The following is a 21,028-nucleotide window of genomic DNA, read 5'->3' on the forward strand; positions in this document are numbered from 1 at the left end:
AACACCTACCTAAAGCTTCTACATCGCTCAAAGACATGAACCAGATACAAAAGGGTAGAGAAACTTGTATAGCAAGCAAAACTAGCCACGCTTTTTCAATCATCGATTAACCCTTCAGATGCCATGTTTCATTACTTTTTTTTAGAATAGTTTTTTTATTCTGAAAACAAATATGATTACCGAACTACCATATTGCCTGTATGTTGAGCTTAGGGACCCCGACAATATGATGGTTTCATCTTTGGAATAAAACATCTAATTTCTATTTTTCTGATGTTGAAATGTACTGCGTTACACTTTCTCTCTCCCCTAACGTCCACGCTCTTGAAACAGCACATAGCTATAAACATATCAATCTTTAAATTACAGTACATCTGGTGTTTTATTGTGGGCTGTCAACAACTTGTACTATTAATTTATTTAATAAAAGGTAAACATTTTATTCTGAAAGGGTTTAAACAAATCATTGAAAAAAATGAAAGGCATGCACAGGCCATGCAAATCAAATATATATATTTGTCCAATACCAAAACCATTTCAGAGGCTGCAGTTTTTTACTTTAAGGATATATGGTTTAAATGCAATAATGTAAAATCCCTGTAACATAAAAGCCAATGGAAGACAGGTTTTTGTGTGTTTTGCCCTAAAAGGCATAATTCCACAGTCTCACAATTAAGCTTTGTGCTCAGCTTATGGCAAATTCAACTGGTCGCCACCAGGGGGCAGACATATCCAGTGTAGATTTACCAGTTTTACCTCTGGATTAAGGTTGTTAATGTGTTTTAGACCCTCGTTATTTGAATGTTTAACAGCTTATGGAAAAGCTTGAGGTTTTCTAACATTTCTGCAGCTGGAATGCACACCCTCAGGGTTTGGCATTGGATAATACACAAAAGAAATGTATCAACCACAAATTGAACCTTCAGATGCTGAAGAAGCCCCATATCCCGAAGATGAGTCTATAGTCCAAAAAACAGTTAAACGTTAACAGAATTCAAGTAAGTTCCAATTTGTTCCAATGGTTGTTTTTTTTTATCTCTGCATTTGAATTGTGCAATGCAAACAGATAATATAGAAGTCTGCCTTTGGGAGTAAAAATAAATGGGTATATGTTTTACAAATAACGATTTTGCCTTTTATAAAAAGCTAAACATTTTGAATATGGTTAAGCACACACAACATAGACTGTCAGTTTAATATAAAGTGAGTATCTAATATAGATATATATACACACACAACCACACACAACCACACACACACACACACACACACTGCTGTGCAAAAGTCTTAGACAGGTTGCATTTTTCTACTCTGATACATTATAAGCATCAACAATTTACTCAAAGCCTCCACTAGTGTTTTCTACTATTATAACAACCTTGACTTGCATAAAGAAGGAAAAACATTGAGTAAAATAGTTCGCATCACTTGATTTTCAAGGTGCGATATCTGAAGCATAATCAACAAGTACAGAACAACATCATCTACAATTGACAAACCCAGGACTAAAGACCCAAAAAGCTGTCTAATAAGGATGAGTAATACTTGAAGATAATATCCTTAAGGAATAGAAAGAAGACAAGCATTGAATTGACAACAGAACTGGCAGAAGGCACAGGTGTCGTTGTCCATCAAATCAACAGTACGAAGGTCACTCTTGAAATCAGGACTCAAAGGATGTGTTGCAATAAGAATACCTCTGTTAAGAAAGGGGAACAAGACTAAAAGGCTAAAATATGCACAAGAACACAGAAATTGGACTATGGAACAAAAGTGAAAGGTGCTTTGGACTGTTGATGGATGGACAATGACACTTGTGCCTTCAACCAGTTCTGTTGTCAATTCAACACTTGGCTTCTTTCTATTCCTTAAGGATATTATCTTCAAGTATTGCTCATATATATATATATATATATATATAATCTTCATCAACAGCATGTATTTGTGGCGTATTACAAAGCATCCTACCAGCTAATGTTCCAGTTGAGTCTGGTAGAGTGCATAGGCACTAAAGAACTAAATATCAGCAGTAGTTTTTTGCCATAGACAACTCTTTGGAGCCCACCCTGCTCTATTGCAAACGTGTAGTTAAAGTGATACATTTTTTAATCACACATCCCAGACTAAAAGTTGAAAAAAAGGAATTCTCTAGCTGATTTACCTATGATGTGTGAATAAAAATACCAAAACAATCATGATACATAAAAATGTAAAGGATTCTGTATCACTAATGTTACCACTAAAGATGTACAATAAAATGTGTTTCATGATAATATGTACATCTTGGCTTGCAACCTTATATAATAGATACCGTATTGTTGGAATGGGCTGTACTTTCTATATTTCAAAAATAAGCTACTTTGTATAATCTGTATGTGTGTTTTTGTACTGGAATAATATATTGTATAAAGTGTGCATATGAGTTAAAAACACATTTAATTTGTACACTAGTTTATATAGCCCTCTTAGGGTGTGGTTCTGTGTGCTGAAAGAATGTGTTTACATTTGGGGGAAGGGAAAATTGATTTCTAACTCACAAAGAAACCAGTAAATACCACATAGGGTATAGACAGTGAGGAATGGGAGTCACAGACAACACCCAACAGAGGGCATATAAGACACAACAATGGGGCTCCTGTGAAACAAACACCATTCTACATTGGCAGCAGGACGTTCAGAACTGGTAAATATTGGTTTTGTTCTGATAAGGCTATCCGCTTATAAACTAATATGTATACAAGTGACAAAATTTGATATACCTCGGCCCTAAAATGATGATTAAATATAAATTGTTGGTTAAAAAGGACATGATCCTTACACTGAATGATGAAGGTCTAGTTCTTTTTGTATACTGATATATTGTATATTCTTAATTCTCAATGTTATAACTGTAATCTGAAATGTTGTGGTAGAATATCAATTTGATGAATGTTGAATTACTGTTTACCATATCAATTTGAATCAAAACACAAAATTGAAATCATCATTACAGTAAATAAGAATGATCATATTTGTAAAAATCCAAAATAGCACTTTCTCCAAATGATCTTACCTTCAAAATCTCCACCTGATGATGCTATTTTGGAAAGATTTAAGTATGTTGTTCCAACAGCATCATTTCTTGTCAGTCGATCCCTACATGAGAACACAATCGTTTACATTTCCCCAAAACTATCATTTCCCTAGCATTACTGCTGGTGATGCTTACCATGTCATGTCTGTCTGGAAGAGGCTGGGATTATAGTATTAGAAAGATGTCCTACAGGAATCTGAGTGAGGCAGGTTGCAACTATTACATTTAAGTAGAAGGATTAAGGGCTAAAATTTCTCCGCCACGCACATCTATACATTCTGTAGGTCTCACATGTGCAGTTTTGAAAGAAACACGCTACAGCAAACATGTATTTTTATTTCAAAATATGGTATCTGGTACTTTAGAAAGCCATCCTTTTTGACGTTCTTGTACTCCAAGGATCATTTCAACCTGGATAGTGAAATTGTCCCCACCCCTTCAACGGCTTTGTACTTGTCAATAACCAATCAGTTGCTTCCCCGATTGACTGACATGCCTTCAGCCAGTAACATGCTTTGACCCAGAAAACACTGTTGAGGTTAAATGACCAAGCGAGTACAAGTGCAAACAGATAACCCAAGAAAAAGGTATAGAAACAGAGTTTTCTTAACCTAAAGTAGTACCAGATACCATGTTTTAAAATTAAAACACATGGGTGCTATAATATGTGTTTCTTTCAAAACTGCACATTGGAGACCTATGTAGCAAATGGAAGTGCAAAATGCCTAAGACTTGTGCAATTGTTTTGTTCGCTACAATTACATTGCATTTACTTGGTTTCTGATACACCCTAAACTTGTCTTAAGGTCTTATGCAATTAAACACAGTGCTTTAGATTTTGCACATTCTTTCATCGGGTGTTAAGTAACTGGTTGAAGCACTTTATAGAGGACGTGAATTCTTACATCACAGTCAGTTTCACCAGAAAACAAATCTGTTTAACGATATGAATTAAATAATGCAGTCTACGTAGACCAAGATAATCCAACAGTAAAAATATATATTTAAAAAAAAAAAGCATTTTCATAAAAAGTGTGAACATACCAGTCAAAAACAGTCAGTCTTATTCTATCACACATCGAGGGAAACTGTAGAAAGGAGAGATAAATGTACACTATATCACTTTTATGGACTGTATTTCCCATCAAGCATCACAGACTGAAAAGCATCACAATATGATACAAATATTTAATTCATGCTTGATGACACATTTTTTCCTTCTGAACTTTTGTTTGAATTAAATTGAAATCAGTTTCTGTTACAGTAGGATATTTAAAACACAGTATTTTTATATTCACTAAACAGTTATCCTAAAAGATCTTGAAATCATATACATTTGAAAGAAGGCAGCATCCCTTACCTTGATCTGTAGGTTGATGACTTGGTTCCAATCTGGGTTTGCATTCTTCTCTATTATCTTACTGCAAATCTAGATCAGGAAGAGATACATTGTTTAAAACAGTTTTCAAATGACTTTTGATGAAGCTGAAGTTGCTTTGTCCAAGGATGACTGTGCTCCACCATGCTAGCTAACATGTCCAGGTGACATACTGGTTCCGACAGAAGCACAGAACGGTCAGCATCTAGGTTTACTAAAATAGTCTTTCTGCCATCCATGCAACACACTGTAACTCCACTAGCAACATGTTTAAATCGATATGGCTGTTTCTGCTTCGATCATTATATGTCAATATTACTATTTATTTCAGCACAAAATGGATGTGAACAGCCCTCTAAAGTCAAATAGTGGGATGTGAGGTGGGGAAGTTTATTGGGTGTAGCACAGGCTTCAGTTCATAATGCTTCACCTGTGGGCTTCAATGCAACACTTATATATTTCCCCACCTCACGTCAGAAAATTCAGCTAGAAATACACAATACACATAGGGTATTAAAACAAGAAAGATAAAAATTTTAGGAAATAGTAGATTATATATCCATTTAAAATTGATTTGATGCTGAAGTGTCTCCTTACAGGTTTCCCAGTTAAGACAGGTACAGTACCGTTACAAGAGATTCTTCAGATACCAGAGAAATGAATCATTCCAAAATACAATTTGAGAATTCTGGGACAAACTTCACATTAAGAATCATAACCAGCTTGTTGACCAAGGTTCCAAACCTAGTGCTGACAAGCTCCTTTTATTGACAGTCAGTAAAATTTAAAAAAAACTTAGCAAAAAATAAAAATAAAATAAAAAAATGCCCAGTCTAGTCTGAAACAGGAATTTCCAAACTCCAATCTCACACTTACTTTTTTGCCTGCAAAGCAGACTTCCACAAACGGATCTACAAGGTTCTTCCTGTTACTCTCAGCTCCAAACATCTCCTTCACACTTTGCACAAACGCATCATCCACTGAAAAAAAAATATATATATGGCATGCCAATGATTATGCTCAACATCAGAAGTAGGCAACCTTGGCTTATCCAATTCATTCATTTGCAAGACTTCCAACCAGGTCTTTAATTATTTAACTGGTCATCAACAGAGCCAATTACATCAATTAAAGGAACTGCAACATACCGCCCATCCCTTTCTGCAAATACAAAATTAGATCCATCAGTATCAGGTAGAAACATAACAGCGAAACTTTGCATAATGCTCTAAAACAAAACAGACTTCACATTGAATCAAAATGGATTTACATGCAATCAAGCAGGTCTAAGTTCCAAATAGCCCTAAGTGTTTGTTCTCCTATTTGTGAGCAATTAATACCTATTGCTATTTCCCCAGCTATGTAGAACTAAAACCTACTAGCCAGTAATTGGGTAGAAATACACACAATTAGATTAAGAGCGCACTAATAGAACATTACCAGGCAATGTAGCAATCAATCGAAGCTCCAAGCAGGCACTTACTCTGTGGAATATCCTCTGCTCTGTACAGTTTTAGCATGAAAGTGACCCATCGCAGCGAGACCCCTGCGGGCAGCAGTAGATTGCTCTCAATGTCATCCTGGTCTCCATCTGTGTCCCTGTTCTCCACCTATTTGAAAAAATGCAAGTTTGTTAAGCATTGTGTGCTTCACTTTATTGGAGTAAGGTAAGTACATGTACATGACAGTTTAGCATCCAAAATTAAAATAGGTAATTGTTTTTGTAAGTGGCATAAAGTAGCTGTTATGCTGGGTAGCCGATGCCCCAGGTCAACATTAAAAAGTGCACATAAAATAGTTATGGAAATGCTTTGCTACATATACTATTAAAGTTGACAGTATTAACCTGTATTATAAAACATAATCTATTGAACATATAATGTCTATAGTACTGCATTATAAATTAAATGATAAATGATTACACACAAACTGTTTGTTTTTGTTCAGGAAGTCGACCCACAGGCCCAGTGGTATGCTGCAGTGTTTACTACACTACTTGCAGTTTGTGTGTTTGTAATTCAAAACTTTTTATAAAATGATTACATTTCATATATTGGGGGATGTGTACTAAACCATTTTTGTTTCCGTTTCATTGTGGAAAAACACAAGGGAAAGTGGAGAAGCTCATTACCGGCAGCTCATCTCCAGTCCCAACGATAAACATGCTGACTTTGAGGTATCCTTTCGCTCCCGAGGTGGAATCATCTGGGTCATTGAGAAGTAGCCACTTTCTCATAACGGTATGGCCTTAGGAGAAGTAGAACAAATATTTGTAATAACTGAAAACCATGATAAAACACACAGCTTATGTTTGTATGTGAAAGTCAATAGGTTGACACAATATGCAAGTATTTTACTTGGTATATTTTATACAAGACACATATGGGCAGATTGTCAGAATGAACACAAGATTCACCTCCAAACCCCTAAAAAAAAACAACAGAATTTGACATCAAGACACCTTTGGTTTTATAGTTATAAATGTTCAAAACTATAGTGTGCAAGGAGAATGCTTAAGGTTTTAAATATACATCTTTTTACTGCTTATTAACACTAGTATCCTTACTGTTTTAATGCAGATTTCATATAGAGCACTACAGATAAGAAAAAAGCTGCTTCAATTTTACACCAATGGCTTTACTGATATCAGACCTTACTGATATGTGACCTAAAGCACAGGAAGTGATTAGGTACCATGAAGCATCATTTAGGTTTTAGTATATATTTAGTCTTTTTCTACTATGTCAACGTTTGAAAACAAAATATGGGTTGATATTAATATATCATTTGCATGTTTTTATGAATATCAATCCATATTTATTTATTTATTTTTTTAGCAAATACCAGTACCTACCAGGTTCATCATAGACATACCCAACATCGAGCTACAAGGACAAGACAAATACATCTCAAAATAAGCACAGCAATATTGAAAACAGGGCTCATATCGCACACATATTTGGTAGCTTTAAGAAGGTAAGAGCTGATCATTTTCCTCATTCAGCCCAAGCATTTCACCATAAACACCACACCTCTATACAGCAGATGACTCACAGATTGCAAACCATTAGCAAAACAATACATGGATTAGACACTCTTCAAAATCATACTGTGTACATTGTCAGACATTTTTACATACTGTGGTCAATACTCTGCTTGTAAAAAGAACACCTTGAAATGTTACAAAGAATAGAAACGGACAACCCATTTTCTACAGTATATACAGTAGAAAATCACACAATTATCATTGTTACACTACACTAATTAAAGACTATCTCCTATCATTTCCATGGACAAGCTGTTCAAAACACCCCGTTCCTTATTCATTTGCAAATGCTAATAAAACAAAAGATAAAGCATCCGATTTAAATAAAAGCTTTGTGACCGTCAGGGACTGTATTTCTGAGCATGTAAAACTTCTTGCAAACAACTGTCATCCAGTTTAGGTGAGTTGATTTGAGGAAACAGACAAGGAGCAGTATGAACGGACATCTCCTTTACACTGTTTTAGGGAAAAGGAACATTCAATTCAGACATGCTTATCCTGTCCATCCAAATCGCCAAGTGTCAGTAACTAGCTGGTTTGCCTAATTGGCAATTTCTTGAGAGTTTAATGGGCCATACAGTTATTGTGAATGGATCCACCTTCTCCCATGCAGTAATGCAATACAATGTTACAGTCACTTTATCATTAATAATAGAATACTTAAAAAGAACACTATAAAATGTACCTTAAATTCCCCCATGAGGCTGTCTGCTCTCAAAGAATATGAATCGTATACCTATAGTAGAAAACAAAAATCACATCTAATATTATCTATGTTGACATACAGTCCATTTATAAAAAAAAATGAAGAATAAATTATTTTCTAATACTTTTCAACATTACACATTTTATATAGAACACAATTTTATTTCCACATTTGTGGACCCAGGGCCTACTGTACAGATATATATTTTAGTACCGATATTAGAACAACCTAATGCTTTTCTTAACATATGCAACTATAAGCAGGGACAGTATATATTTATTTATTGCATTTCCAAGTACAATATAATTATTTTATATATAGTACCGTAATGTAATTCTATTATTATGTACAGGTTATGCAGTATGACTTACCCTAATGCTTATGTATTCATCAAAGAGATCTGATGGCAACATGTTAACATTGTAGAAGAAAATCTGGGAAAGGGGGAAAAAATGATCAATATGTATAGAGGCATTTTTACGCATTAATTATATTACCAAAATGGAACATCTGAGACTCATGAGCGGTAATGAAGGCATAATGGTAAAAACCGGCTTATTTCAATCTGAACCAGAGCAGTTATATTATTTATTATTGGTGCTGGGACGAACACAGGATTTTCATGTTTGGATATTCTCTCAATTTAAATATTAATTCGTTTTCAAAAAGTAATAAAAGCCATTATATTGTTCTGAATGCAGGCAGAGAGAGCATAGCAGCAGGGGCAGGTAGGCTCGGCCCCTGTGTGTGTGCCTTTATTTTACAGCAAAATGTTACACTATGAAACGCGTTAAAGTAATAAAATATCTCAGGAGTAAAGAATACGTTGTGTAGGCCTTACTTTACCCCAGTGAATTAACAACAAAACAAAGGATGCCAAATAGCAGTTCGAGTTAAACGTTGTTTTGTTTATTTCCTAAGCAAATAGTACATCATGTTGACGCCGTATTTTATTTTTTTTCATTCCTTGCCATTGCTGTTTCTTCACAGTAAACAGTGGCCATATACACATTTTCATGAAGTAATAACAGGAGGTTTACTTGTGCCTTTTTGTAGCTGAACAAGCAAACGAAAACTGAAATTTAACTTTAAACACTTCAAATAAAACAAATGTGGAAATGGTGTGGTAAAGTAAAGGGGACAAAAACTCACCGTTTTGGTTCTCGTTTATTACATTACACAACAGAAAGTCGCAATAAAAAAATATATCATATATAAAATCAATATAAAAATCACTACACAACATTTCCAGCAAGTTGGGCACTGTTTAAGCAAGGCATTTCAGAACGTGCTTGCCTTTTTTCTGTCCCATGAGATTCTGACTTGCACTAAAGCAGCACACACGTTTTCAACCCAGATGGCCTTCCATAGAGATCACTATGCATTCGTGTGCATAATCTGGTTTGTTTACTTTTTGCTGTCAAACTTTTAAATAGAGGCTCAAGAGCTGCTGTGTTGATCCTGTGTTTTAAATTATTATTATTATTTTTTTAATATATTAATCTCACCTATCAGACAAAGCTCTTTTTCATTTGCCATTTTTGAAACTGTCGCGCAACTTCTGGTGAGGCAGTAAATAACTGCAAGGTATTTCTGTCATTTCTAGTGAATACGAATATCTGATTTTTGTATCCAAATACATGTCAAAAAATATTTGTTCGGCTATTTGTCCCAGCACTATTTTTTAATCATCATATAAATCATATTTCACTAGAAGTACACACTTCAGTTTAGTTTACTACCACTTGACATTTAAAACAGAACTCTTAGCAATTCAAAATTAGTATCATCATCCAAGTGTTATTTTTACTTTTTCATTGTGCACCATGGACCCAAGATTGTCTTTGACACACAATCAAAAAGAGCAAAAGTAAAGTCCAATGGCTGAGAATTTTGTTTAAAGAATCTACATTAACGTAACCTGTAAAATTAAACCGGGTATAGTCTTTTAATCAACATGCTAGAGGGAATGACACAAACTTACTGTGGCAGGTAGATGTAGCAACAAAGACTTCACAGGAAGTGAGGGTGGAAGTGTAAGAAGTTGTGGAAATTAGAGAGCTAATAAGATGGAACCAAAGACAGCTTCCGATTCTCCAGGTAGACAAAGGAAAAAAGTGAAACAGAAAAAAAGCGGGGTAACCAGTGAGACACAAGAGCAGAGAAACAGGAGTACAGCATGCAATGCTGTACTAACCCAGAGCACCGGAAAACAATAGCCAAAACAAAAATGAAAAGCACTAAAAGTTACAGGAAAGCACCGCATGTTACAGTCTGTGAAGTTTCGGCCGGGTACCTACTGCACTACAAGGAGAAATATTTAGAGTTGGTAACCATCGTACTGTCAGCATAACATGATTTAATGTCAACGTGGACAGCGCACCGTTAAAGACCTAGACCTATTTTAATAACGTATTGTTTCAGCTTATTAAATTCCATATCCAAGTGTGTTGGGGTATCTTAATATAATAGTTAAAATACTGTGGGTATCAGTAGCTGAAATCATTTAGAAACCAATTTTCATTATAGGTACAATGAACAAGCAAAAATCTGAACTTTTTTTTTTTTTTACCTCATCAAAAAAGGGATTGTTCCCCCTTCGAATCCTTGTTCTGTGTGTCTGACCACAGACATTAACCTTGACTACAGGCTTAATGTTGTTTCCAGGTAATTGTCGACCCTCAATGACTCTAATACGGATCTGAAAAACAACCCCCACAAAGGATTTAGTTAGAAACACAGTTATAACCAATATAAAAAAGTACCAGGATTATTCAGCTGTTTCAATGGCCATAGGATCTGGAATTAACTCCTACATTACACTATACCAAATACATCAAAGGTTTACATCCTATACAGTACCTGGAAATCTTGTGGTTTGTTGGAAAGGATTCTGCGGTTTTTCTTGCTTCTCCCAAGCCTCTTCTGGAGCTGGTTCCCAGGTTGTCCAGCAGAGGGTGATTCTGGAACACCTCCCCCTCCCCCACCATCAACATACTCTTCATCGCCTTCATCGCCACCTCCAGCTGCAATCAAGCCACAGAACAATCGATTCATGCATTCACAACACATCCTGCTTAAGATTTGTGTTCATAACCAAAAACAATTCAGAGTTTAAAGCACTGTTCACAGAAACAGTGATTTTTCAGATTCAGCAGTAGCTCTATATTTTCACCAACCAGTTGGTCATGTGATTTCATACCACTAAACTGAGGAAACATAAATTAAAACTTGGTAAACTCTGCAAGCTACACAGATATCATATTCCTTGTGTGCATCATTCAAAACTTAACTGAGTATTGTACAGGGGTGGTAAGGTTACACACACTGGTACAGCACAATCTAAGGACTGTGGGCCTGGCTCGAGCTTTAACTTGTAAGTTACCTAAAGAAGTCTTTTTTTATGAATACAATAAGCTTTGGTGATGATAAAACTGTTATAGATTGTTGCTGAAGAAGCAGTCAACAGTTTAGAACAGATTCATAACTATTAAACTGTACTCATCAAAACTGGCTGAAAAAAAAATGCAAATCAGACCTGATCAAACACTAAACACTAAAATTCTCAAGCAGGGTTTTCTGAAGTAGTACAACAGAATTTATTACAAGGAAGAGACCATTAATGTCTGCAAGCAACACCTGCTCATCACTTGGATTATTAACTTAAAACAGATTAACTAAGGACAGTAGCATGTTTTTCCAGACAGAGCAGAGGCTACATCTCAAAGGGATGTAAATTATTGAAAGTGAAAAAACAAAAAAAAAAGTTTCATTTGGATCAACGCATTGAAACGTCCTGAACAAGGACAAAAAGCGAACGAGGCCTTGACACCTCTATTTAAATATATCCCCAAGGAGGATAAAATACTTGTGATATGCCAATGTCTATTAATGCTAACACTCCCAATGGGTACATATTTGACTTATGGGTAGGTACCAGCAAACTCTACCATTGGCAATAATGTGGACTGTTAGAATAAATCTTTGCAAGACATTATTTGTCTGTAAAATACAACAGATGTATAAAAAAAAGGGATGGGCAGTGCAGCACATGCTGCATGATTTAGGATTCTAATGCCAGAATGACTCATTCCACAATCAATCACCAGGCTTGGAAATCCAAATAAAGACTGCATATTTTAGGAAAGTAAAGCATGATGCATAGATTCTGATACACTCAAAAACTTGTTTAAGAATGTCCTTATCAAGTTTTATCACAATTGGACACGTAGTTCACTAGATATATGTACAATGTAAGTGTGAAAAGTACAATTCACTATATCCCCATTGGCAGGAATATGCATGTCCCATTGGGATAATAAGGAAGTATTTTATATTTTCTATAGTAACAGTTGGGTCTTTATGTTGGGCTAATAGCAAATAAATACAGCTAAAATGAATATACAATAGACTGTCGAAAGACTCGATTTCTGTAGGTGAATGTAGTGCTGCTCTTGTGCAACAAGGACATTAGGCCTATTGTCCCCGGCTGGGGATGGATATCCTGCCGAGGGGATTGTGGAGGAGGGAGGGTTTTGCATATATTTATAGAACCACTTATCCAGTTAAACTTGAAAAATACATTTTATATTAACTCATTAAGAGTCTATGGTGCCTTGTATGTTTGTTGGACTGTATGCAGCATTTGTGTTTTAATTTTTTTTCTTATTTAGCTGTGAAGAAACTAGGTTTGGACATTCTTTAACAATAGTTGTTGAAAGAACATTTCTACATGTGCGGATTGTGGGTGTTGGATATGGTAATCTACGTTTTCGTGTTGACTGTTATAAGCTTGAATTTTGGGTGCACGTTACGGACATGCGTGTTTAAATTTGCAAACCGATTTACAGAGGCCAGATTGTTCACCCTGTACATTTGTATGAAACACACTGCAATGTATTTGCATGAGAGACTGCCACAGGCAAAAGGTTTTAGAGTCCCGTTTCCCCAAACACACAAAGGCTGGGACACACCCTCAAACTCCAACCAGCACCTTTCCTGCAATACCTGTTTTACTGTAGCCGTGTATTATTAACACACACAGCTGCAATCATCATACCAGGTGAAAGTGATGAAAAAGGAATCCCTAAAGAACATCTCCATATGTATGAATAGTGCGACTACACAGAGAATAGTATTGTGTACACATGGTGCATACTGGAGCTATTTAACATGCAAATGTGTGTATTGACAGTACCACTGTCAATAGTGCAGTATCTTTAGGACCAGTATCTGCTCTGGTTTATTTTTCTGCCATCAAGATTGCCTGCAATATATTTATTGCATTTATCTGAAGCACAATAAGTAGCAACTTTTATGTCCTTCATGTTTAACACACGAGACATATTGCCTTCCACACTTTTGCCAGAGTATCTATTCTATGTATCTTCTCTGCATGCTTCACAAAAGTCTTGTTCCAACGTTATCTTATAAGCCTGCTGTCCATTACTGACTTGCTACTTCACACGGCCAACCTTGCCAGAGTGTGCATTCTGAGTCACATTATGAAAGGAAAGGGTTCACAAAAACATCCCTTTGCCATTTATGTTCTGATAAAGAAGGGCAGCTAATTGTTTTCCTTTGATAAGCACACGCAACTATAGATGAAAAGGAAGTCTAATAGTCCCCCTGTCATAACTGGGATTAGTGTTTAGTCAAGTTAAACAAGATCGCAGCTTATTCCAACTTAAAAGGGGTAGTACCTCATTTTATTCAAAGTGGTGATGTTCTTGTTGGTTTTTAAATAAATTCATATTCTATAAGATGAAAACATTATTCAGATTCAATATTTGGTGTACTTTGAATTTAAGTAGCCCTAGAAAACAATCCACTGTTTATAAACTTTGCTATGGTACCACAATCAACTTTCAGATTTTCACACATGTTGTTCTGAAGGAACTATGAACTAAAATAATTGTAAGCAACCTAAACTGACTGCGTCAAAACCACAATCTTTTTCCCAGTACAAGAATGGAATTAAAGTGACACAACATGGCAATATTTCAGCTGAGAGCGCATATTTATCATGTCTGGGCAACACGAAGTTTTGACATCTTCAGTTTTACCTGAACCACTTCCTCTAAGCTAAGAGACATAGTAATAAATGCATATTGCTTCAATATTATTACTTAAAGGGCAACAGCAGATCTAACAAAACGCTGAAAAAGGGATTATTAGTTTCCAAATGCTTCTGTATTGAAAACTGCAATCCCTAATGGTTTTCCATAAGAAACGGTCAGAATTCAGGTTGCAGGCAAGAGATAGAATTCATATGGAAATGGTCTAGAAAAGGCATACAGATTAGAAATGTCACATCAGTGTTGGCCATGGTGGTCTCATCTCCAATTGACTGTGAAATTGCAGGTGTTTTTATTTTTTGTCCACACCTGTGTGTACTTCAAAAATGCTTGGCTTAATTCCAGTAACAGTAATAATAATAATACAGTGCTACATATAAACCGTTCCTGTTACATACTGTATGTTGGCATAATAACAGAAACAGAATCTGTGAGGAGGGGAGAGATTCACACTTTAGGTGCCCTTATCAAATTTCAGTCCAGACAATGCACTTTAAAAGAGAATACGAAATATACTAATTGTGTACCCTTTACTGTAAGTTTTACAAGCTTATAACTGCTTAAATGAACACACACAATGTTGTAGTACTCTGTGTATAATATTATGGAGGATAACGCACAACAAATGCTAAAGAATTCGCAAACATAGTAATGGACAAACAATACTGAATATTAGAAAGTAGCTCATCATGTCGGCTAAAAATAATTTAAAGAAAGGTAAAGATAACAAAGACCTTCACAATGCTATTTTTTAAAGCTCTTACTGTTTTTTTGTATGCTAGAGTGTTTTTGTATATACAAAAACGGACACTGCAGACCTACACAAAGTATTTTTGCCCCTTTGATTAAATAAACTATTTACACCTGTGATGTTTTAACAAACAAACCAAAAAAAAAAAAAAAACACAACACCTTTTCTTACCGGTATCAATATTTATTCCGTCCTGATACAGGTTTACAACTTCTTTCAATTTTGGATTTGTTTCCATGATAAAGGTGAAGGAATGGCAGCCACTCAAATACTCGTCAGAATATACCACTCTATAACATATGCAAATACACATTTAATATACCTGTACCTCCAGCATCCTGAGGGTTGGCTGTTGGGTCATTTGGATTAGGAAGAGCAGCAGATGCCGGTGGTTCATATGCAATTAAAAGGTCAATTGTTCCCTGAAAATATAAGGTTATTTGTTATTTACGTTTAAACAAATGGTAGTAGTAATGCAAATTGTGCAGTTAAAGATGTTAAAATTCAAAAACAACCTAAAGAAACAGTAAAACAGAAATGAAAAGCAATCATTGCAGATTGGAGTTAGGAAATTGCATTATTACATTCGTGTTTTTTTTAACTGCACACTCAATTCATAAATATTGTGGAAAATGTAAAATGTATTTATACATCTCGGTTTAAGGTACTTGAATATAAATGTAAATATCAGAGTAAAAGGAAAAGGTTATTGCATTTGACATGCTAGAAAAGGTAGAACAGGAATAGTCATTTGTAGTTGAAATAATACTGAAATAGATAATGTGGAGCTACACACTGAATAATACTCTGGTCACAGGACCTGCAGTATCCAATTTATTTCATATTGACTCAAGTACTATTGTTATGCACCTTGTCAATAAATTTAATACAATGCAAAAAACAAACAAAAAAAAAAAAAAACAATGTGTCCCACAAGTATATTACATTCTGCACTAAAATTACTTTGTGTCAATTTACTATTTCTTTCCAGTTTAGAGTCCAGTGCACTCTACGTTAAGAGAGAGAACAGGCAATGTTAGTTTTAATTTTTGGGACTTCATCACTTTTCAGTTACAACCTTCCATAGTATGTTAAAACTATGAAACAAAAACATATATGGAGATGGTTGACAATATTTCAGATTATACACATATAATCTTCAGTCTGTTAACTTACTCCAATTGGTTGACTCTTTTCATTCAGGAGAGGCAAATTCTTGGAAGGAAGGGTCTTCACTTGACCACTTGCTAAATCCTTTAGGAAGATTGTTGTGGAACCAATAAACCTAAAATTATAAAGAGTTATGTTAGAATTTGTGTCAAAGTAATGCTGGTTGTTGTGGTTGTTGTTTCAAATGCCACTATGATGTTTACTCAAGTCTTTTCACTGGCTTCTATTTTACAAAACTAGAATCAAACACAATGTCATTGAAGTTGGTTGTTCCATTTCTTCTCAGTTAAATTGTTTTAAACATTTACTACACTAGTTACAACAGCAAGTACCTAACACTAATAATACCTCAGGCATCATGAGGTAATCCACTAGGTTTACTTTGTTCCTTTTATAAAATAAATCTATCAACAAATCACACATTATCTTAAATCAGTCAGTTACCCTGCCTTTGTATTTAAACAGTATAGCAATCAATATACCACTAGATAACACAGTACAAGTTTCTACAGACTTCACTGATATTAGATCTTACTTATACTTGGCCCGCATACAAAAATTATTCATTTTGTTTGCAATACACTTTTGATGCAGAGGGTTTATCTAGCCATGTAAAATGTCTATAAAAACAACAAAGACGTTTATCTACAAACTGCATACAGCTTATGTCAGTGTTCACACACATGAGAACTTTAACTTGAAATGATTTTCAAAACAGGGTACCAGTAATTAATGCATAAAGAAGCTTTAACCTTAAGCTGCATCCACACTGGACGCGAGCGATGCGACTGAATAATTCACTGCAGTCAAAAGAGAGTATCCACACCAGCAGCGAGCGACGTCGCTTTGAGAATTTCACATCGCTAAAATAGAACCTGCTTGCAACCTGTTTTGAAGATTATGAGCCATATTAACAAAGCATTTTCTGTCAAGTTCACCGGACTGTTTTAAAAGATAAAACTAAATTAAAAGTAAATAATAATACAAGGTAAGTGGTGACTGGCGCAGAACACAGATTTTAATAATAATAATAATAATAATAATAATAATAATAATAATAATAATAATAATAATAAAAAATTGTGATTCTGTAGTGCGTAACAACAATGTAATAATAATAATAATAATAATAATAATAATAATAATAATAATAATAATAATAATGTTGCACTTTAAAATACTTTAAAAAGTTAATAAACAAAAAAGGATCAAAGGAATTTGTATAGAAGCACAATTGAAAATATCACTTAAACTATACTACTATTGTCCAGCTGTCTTCTGACACCTGGAGATGTATCGGGCTTCAAATCAGACTACTAGTACTACTGGTACCACGAACAACAACAAAAAAATACTACGACTACAACTGTACAATTACTACTAATAATAACAACAACAATAAAAAAAAACTGTTGGATATATAGGGATATTCAACAACTCTGATCTATAGATTTTACAAGTCCAACCTTTACTTTACAACGGAGTTGCCAGAGGTAAGGGTGGTAACATTTTATCAAAGCAAGACCAGTTTTCTAATGGGACAGCCCATCTCTAGTATGTCCAATAGGAACGCATGGGCGGGGTCATGTATTTATTTCCAGTCTGGTGTGGATTGACATTCCGTGAGTTCGCTCGCGTCGCTCTTTCCAGTGTGGATGCAGTATTTTCCACCCTTTGTACTTTAACTCCAAAGTTTCTAGAAAAACCACTGTCAGGAAACATAGTCTGTCTGAAGAATGTGTTATCTTATTGGGGATTTTTAGAACATCTTAGCATAATTAAACTGTGCAGCCCTGAGGCAACTAACCACACAAATTGAACGTTTCAGTAATAACTGGTTACTATTCATCATAAAGGCATTATCTCAGGTGTGCCATTGTAAATAATTGCTACGTTTAAACTGCCTGAATAGCCTTTTATACCCTATTCAAACGGTTTAAAAACTGCGATTACCATGATTTTAAAATGTCTTTATAAATGAATTGATTTTATTTCTATTTGAGGCTCAGCTTTTTAGAACAGGGTAATTTTCACCAGTTCAGATGTTTAATTAATTTCATTTAATAATGAAAGACCTGGTGGGAACAAAAGATCTGAACTGAAAGATTGCTGCACTGGATTAAATGTACTATAATATTATATATATATGCTATCCCCATGTGACTAAGTAATGTCATCATTCACTGGTAACTACTGAGTAGATGTACATTGCACTAAAAAACTGAACAATGGCATGTTTTCAACTGAAATTCCATTACCGAGTCAGAATTTCCTTTCAACATGAAAAACAGCTCAAAGCTCACACATTATGTATGAAACAGTCAAGAAATTAAGTTGGCTACTGTAATAAACAGCCTGGCTAAAAATCCTCTGCATAAGTGTAAATTAAATTGTTAACAATGAGGAAGAAGGGCCGAGGCGGGCACTGGATATCTGGAGGGTGGAGCAGCATGCTTTTCCTCTCAAGGGTTACTTTCCCAGATGGTTTAAAATGTATATTTCCTATCAAGCTTTCAATTTACAACCCTTGTTCTTATACAGTATTTATATTAGGCAGCCCGGTGTGTACGGTTCATCACAGAGCCTCTGTAGCAGGCAATGAGGTTGGTTTTGGGTTACAGAGATTTGGCCAGTGCATTTTCTTTGATATAATTTTCTAACATTTAAACCTCATTGTTTTTACTGTACAGTTTTTCATGTCCAGCTTTGGTTCCTCATTATAACCCTGTTGTCAGTGACTCATAGTTAAGAGACTGTGCTAATTGTGTTCAGCCTTAAAAAGGAGACTGCAAATGTTAGCAGAACGGCATTGTTGAGCAAATGAGAACCACGACCATAGGCCTCATAATGACTGTATATACCAGTGATCTACTGGGCCAGTTAAAATGTGTTTCTTACTGTGGTAACTCTAGTTATTAGATTCCTGCCGTAGTCAAATGTTTCATTCTTATGCAAATATTAGCTAGGACTGCATTGTTTATACAGCTCTTCCATTCTATTTCATTGCATTACTTTTCTCTAACCAGTTCAACTTAAATGGTGAGTAAAATGGACAGGAAGGGCCAATGCTGTTTAGCCCTCACACTCTGCAAGCATGTTAATTTGCATGAAGGTAGGGTGAGTACACAGGGCTCAATACAAAAAAAATCCCACACAATTTGGAATGAGACACAAAAATTGACCCATCAATGGTGAACATACTGTTGTCCTTTTAGCTTTGAAAATACTTTGATATAATGGAAATGGAATTATAGGAATCAGCATCAACCACTTGAATATCGAAATAATCAAATTATACCATGGTCTATAAATGAAAACTGTGTCTGCAACACTGGTTGACTTAAAGTTAATCATTTCAATTGTTATGTATCGATTTAAATATCAAAGTAAAATTACTAACTTCTAGTAATAAAGCCACTGTTTTTGGATGTTGGTGCATTCAAGACAACCACAGCTTTGTCACTTTTACCTAAACAGCATTGACAATAATGTGATAAATAATGAACATTTTAAAATCACTCGAGTATTTTGGGAAAATGTGGGGTGGAAGTCACTGCTAAAGACTCCTTCCAGCACACCACTGCATATGTTTTCTGTTAGTTGCTACAGATAAAGTCACAGCACCATGGCAACCGACACTAATTAAAACAGCTCAACAATGTAATGACTCACTGTACTTTCCTCTGTAGCTGAAGAACTGTTCTGTGCACTGTGTTCCTTCAGATAGTTTCACTCCCAGCTACTCAAGGTTGAAAAGTTCTGCTGTCATTCCCCACCAATTGTTTTCTTTAACTGCAAGTAACTGTTCTTAAATTTAAAATGCACCGCTGTGGGATACCAACATAATGACAGCATGTTTTTAAAAGAAACCTTAGCAGAACCATTAGCAACAAGAACAAGATAATATAATTATAGATCACCTTTCCAGACAGTGTCTGCATAATGCACTGTACATAAACAAAGTATGTCACTCATCTTTATTAACTCAACTAATTATAAACCATTGGACAAAAAGAAAATCCCAATCTAAAGACAAACAGAGGGTATCAGACTGCCTAAAGTATTATCTTTGACTCCCGGCACCAAACATGACATGTATTTTATATTTTACAAATTTGACAAGTTTGCATTTACTTTGCTTGCCTTTACATGGAGAATCCTTACATGTGGTACATTTAAATAAATATCTAACACATGCAGGAAAAATCCAGATATAGTAGAAAGCAAAAATACGGGATAAATACATGTCTGTTCTGTTGGATTCTTGTTTTTCATCTCCTCTCCTTGTCATCACTGTCACAAAACATCATACAGTATGCATACTTCACCTCTGAATATGTTTTTAATAATCATATTCTCCATGGTTTCCATGATTATATTTGTTGATTGACTAACAAAGATAACTTCAAAGACTTGGCTTGATGTCAAATACTGTTTAAAAAAAAAAAAAAAACACGCTTCAGAGACCAAAATGTTGCAACAACTGAAACTACAGTAATACTCATGATTACACAGCTTCCTATGGTTTGTCACTACATTTTACTGTGCCCGATCATACTTCTCTGTAAACCTTTAAAACCTAAAAGCAGAAGTGAAATCTTTGATCGAAACATCCCTTGATGCCAGTTATATACGACTGCTCCCTAGAGGATGTGTAAACACGTTCATTGTACAAATCACAAAAATACAGTGGAACGAGGTTCAAGAAACATCAGCTTTATCATTTTTAGTGCAGCAGTATTAAGATCTGTCACGAAATCACTAGCTAGGTGTGACCTAACACCCAGAGCCTCCACCCCCTCACAGTAAGTCAGGTGTCACTTTATT

General features: G+C 35.1%; 1 protein-coding gene across 7 annotated transcripts in view; it reads right to left on the bottom strand.

Annotated features, from left to right (window-relative positions):
• The window catches only part of LOC117415472 (myoferlin), a 59,635-nt gene that overhangs the window by 27,708 nt on the left and 10,899 nt on the right, over positions 1 to 21,028 (bottom strand). For 3 of the 7 annotated variants that reach the window (XM_059026417.1, XM_034025899.3, XM_034025897.3), the window contains exons 4-17: positions 16,208 to 16,316; positions 15,354 to 15,453; positions 11,066 to 11,229; positions 10,776 to 10,904; positions 8,575 to 8,637; positions 8,183 to 8,233; positions 7,306 to 7,336; positions 6,583 to 6,698; positions 5,935 to 6,061; positions 5,328 to 5,431; positions 4,434 to 4,502; positions 4,118 to 4,161; positions 3,053 to 3,135; positions 921 to 959 (exon numbers count right to left, since the gene is read on the bottom strand). In XM_059026417.1, coding sequence (XP_058882400.1) covers positions 921 to 959; positions 3,053 to 3,135; positions 4,118 to 4,161; positions 4,434 to 4,502; positions 5,328 to 5,431; positions 5,935 to 6,061; positions 6,583 to 6,698; positions 7,306 to 7,336; positions 8,183 to 8,233; positions 8,575 to 8,637; positions 10,776 to 10,904; positions 11,066 to 11,229; positions 15,354 to 15,453; positions 16,208 to 16,316 — 1,229 coding nt within the window. The remainder of the gene's footprint in view (positions 1 to 920; positions 960 to 3,052; positions 3,136 to 4,117; positions 4,162 to 4,433; positions 4,503 to 5,327; positions 5,432 to 5,934; positions 6,062 to 6,582; positions 6,699 to 7,305; positions 7,337 to 8,182; positions 8,234 to 8,574; positions 8,638 to 10,775; positions 10,905 to 11,065; positions 11,230 to 15,353; positions 15,454 to 16,207; positions 16,317 to 21,028) is intronic. The other 4 variants (XM_034025903.3, XM_034025898.3, XM_034025901.3 and 1 more) reach the window with 3 other exon arrangements.

Source organism: Acipenser ruthenus, chromosome 7 (genome assembly GCF_902713425.1).
Source record: "Acipenser ruthenus chromosome 7, fAciRut3.2 maternal haplotype, whole genome shotgun sequence".
Lineage (NCBI taxonomy): Eukaryota > Metazoa > Chordata > Actinopteri > Acipenseriformes > Acipenseridae > Acipenser > Acipenser ruthenus.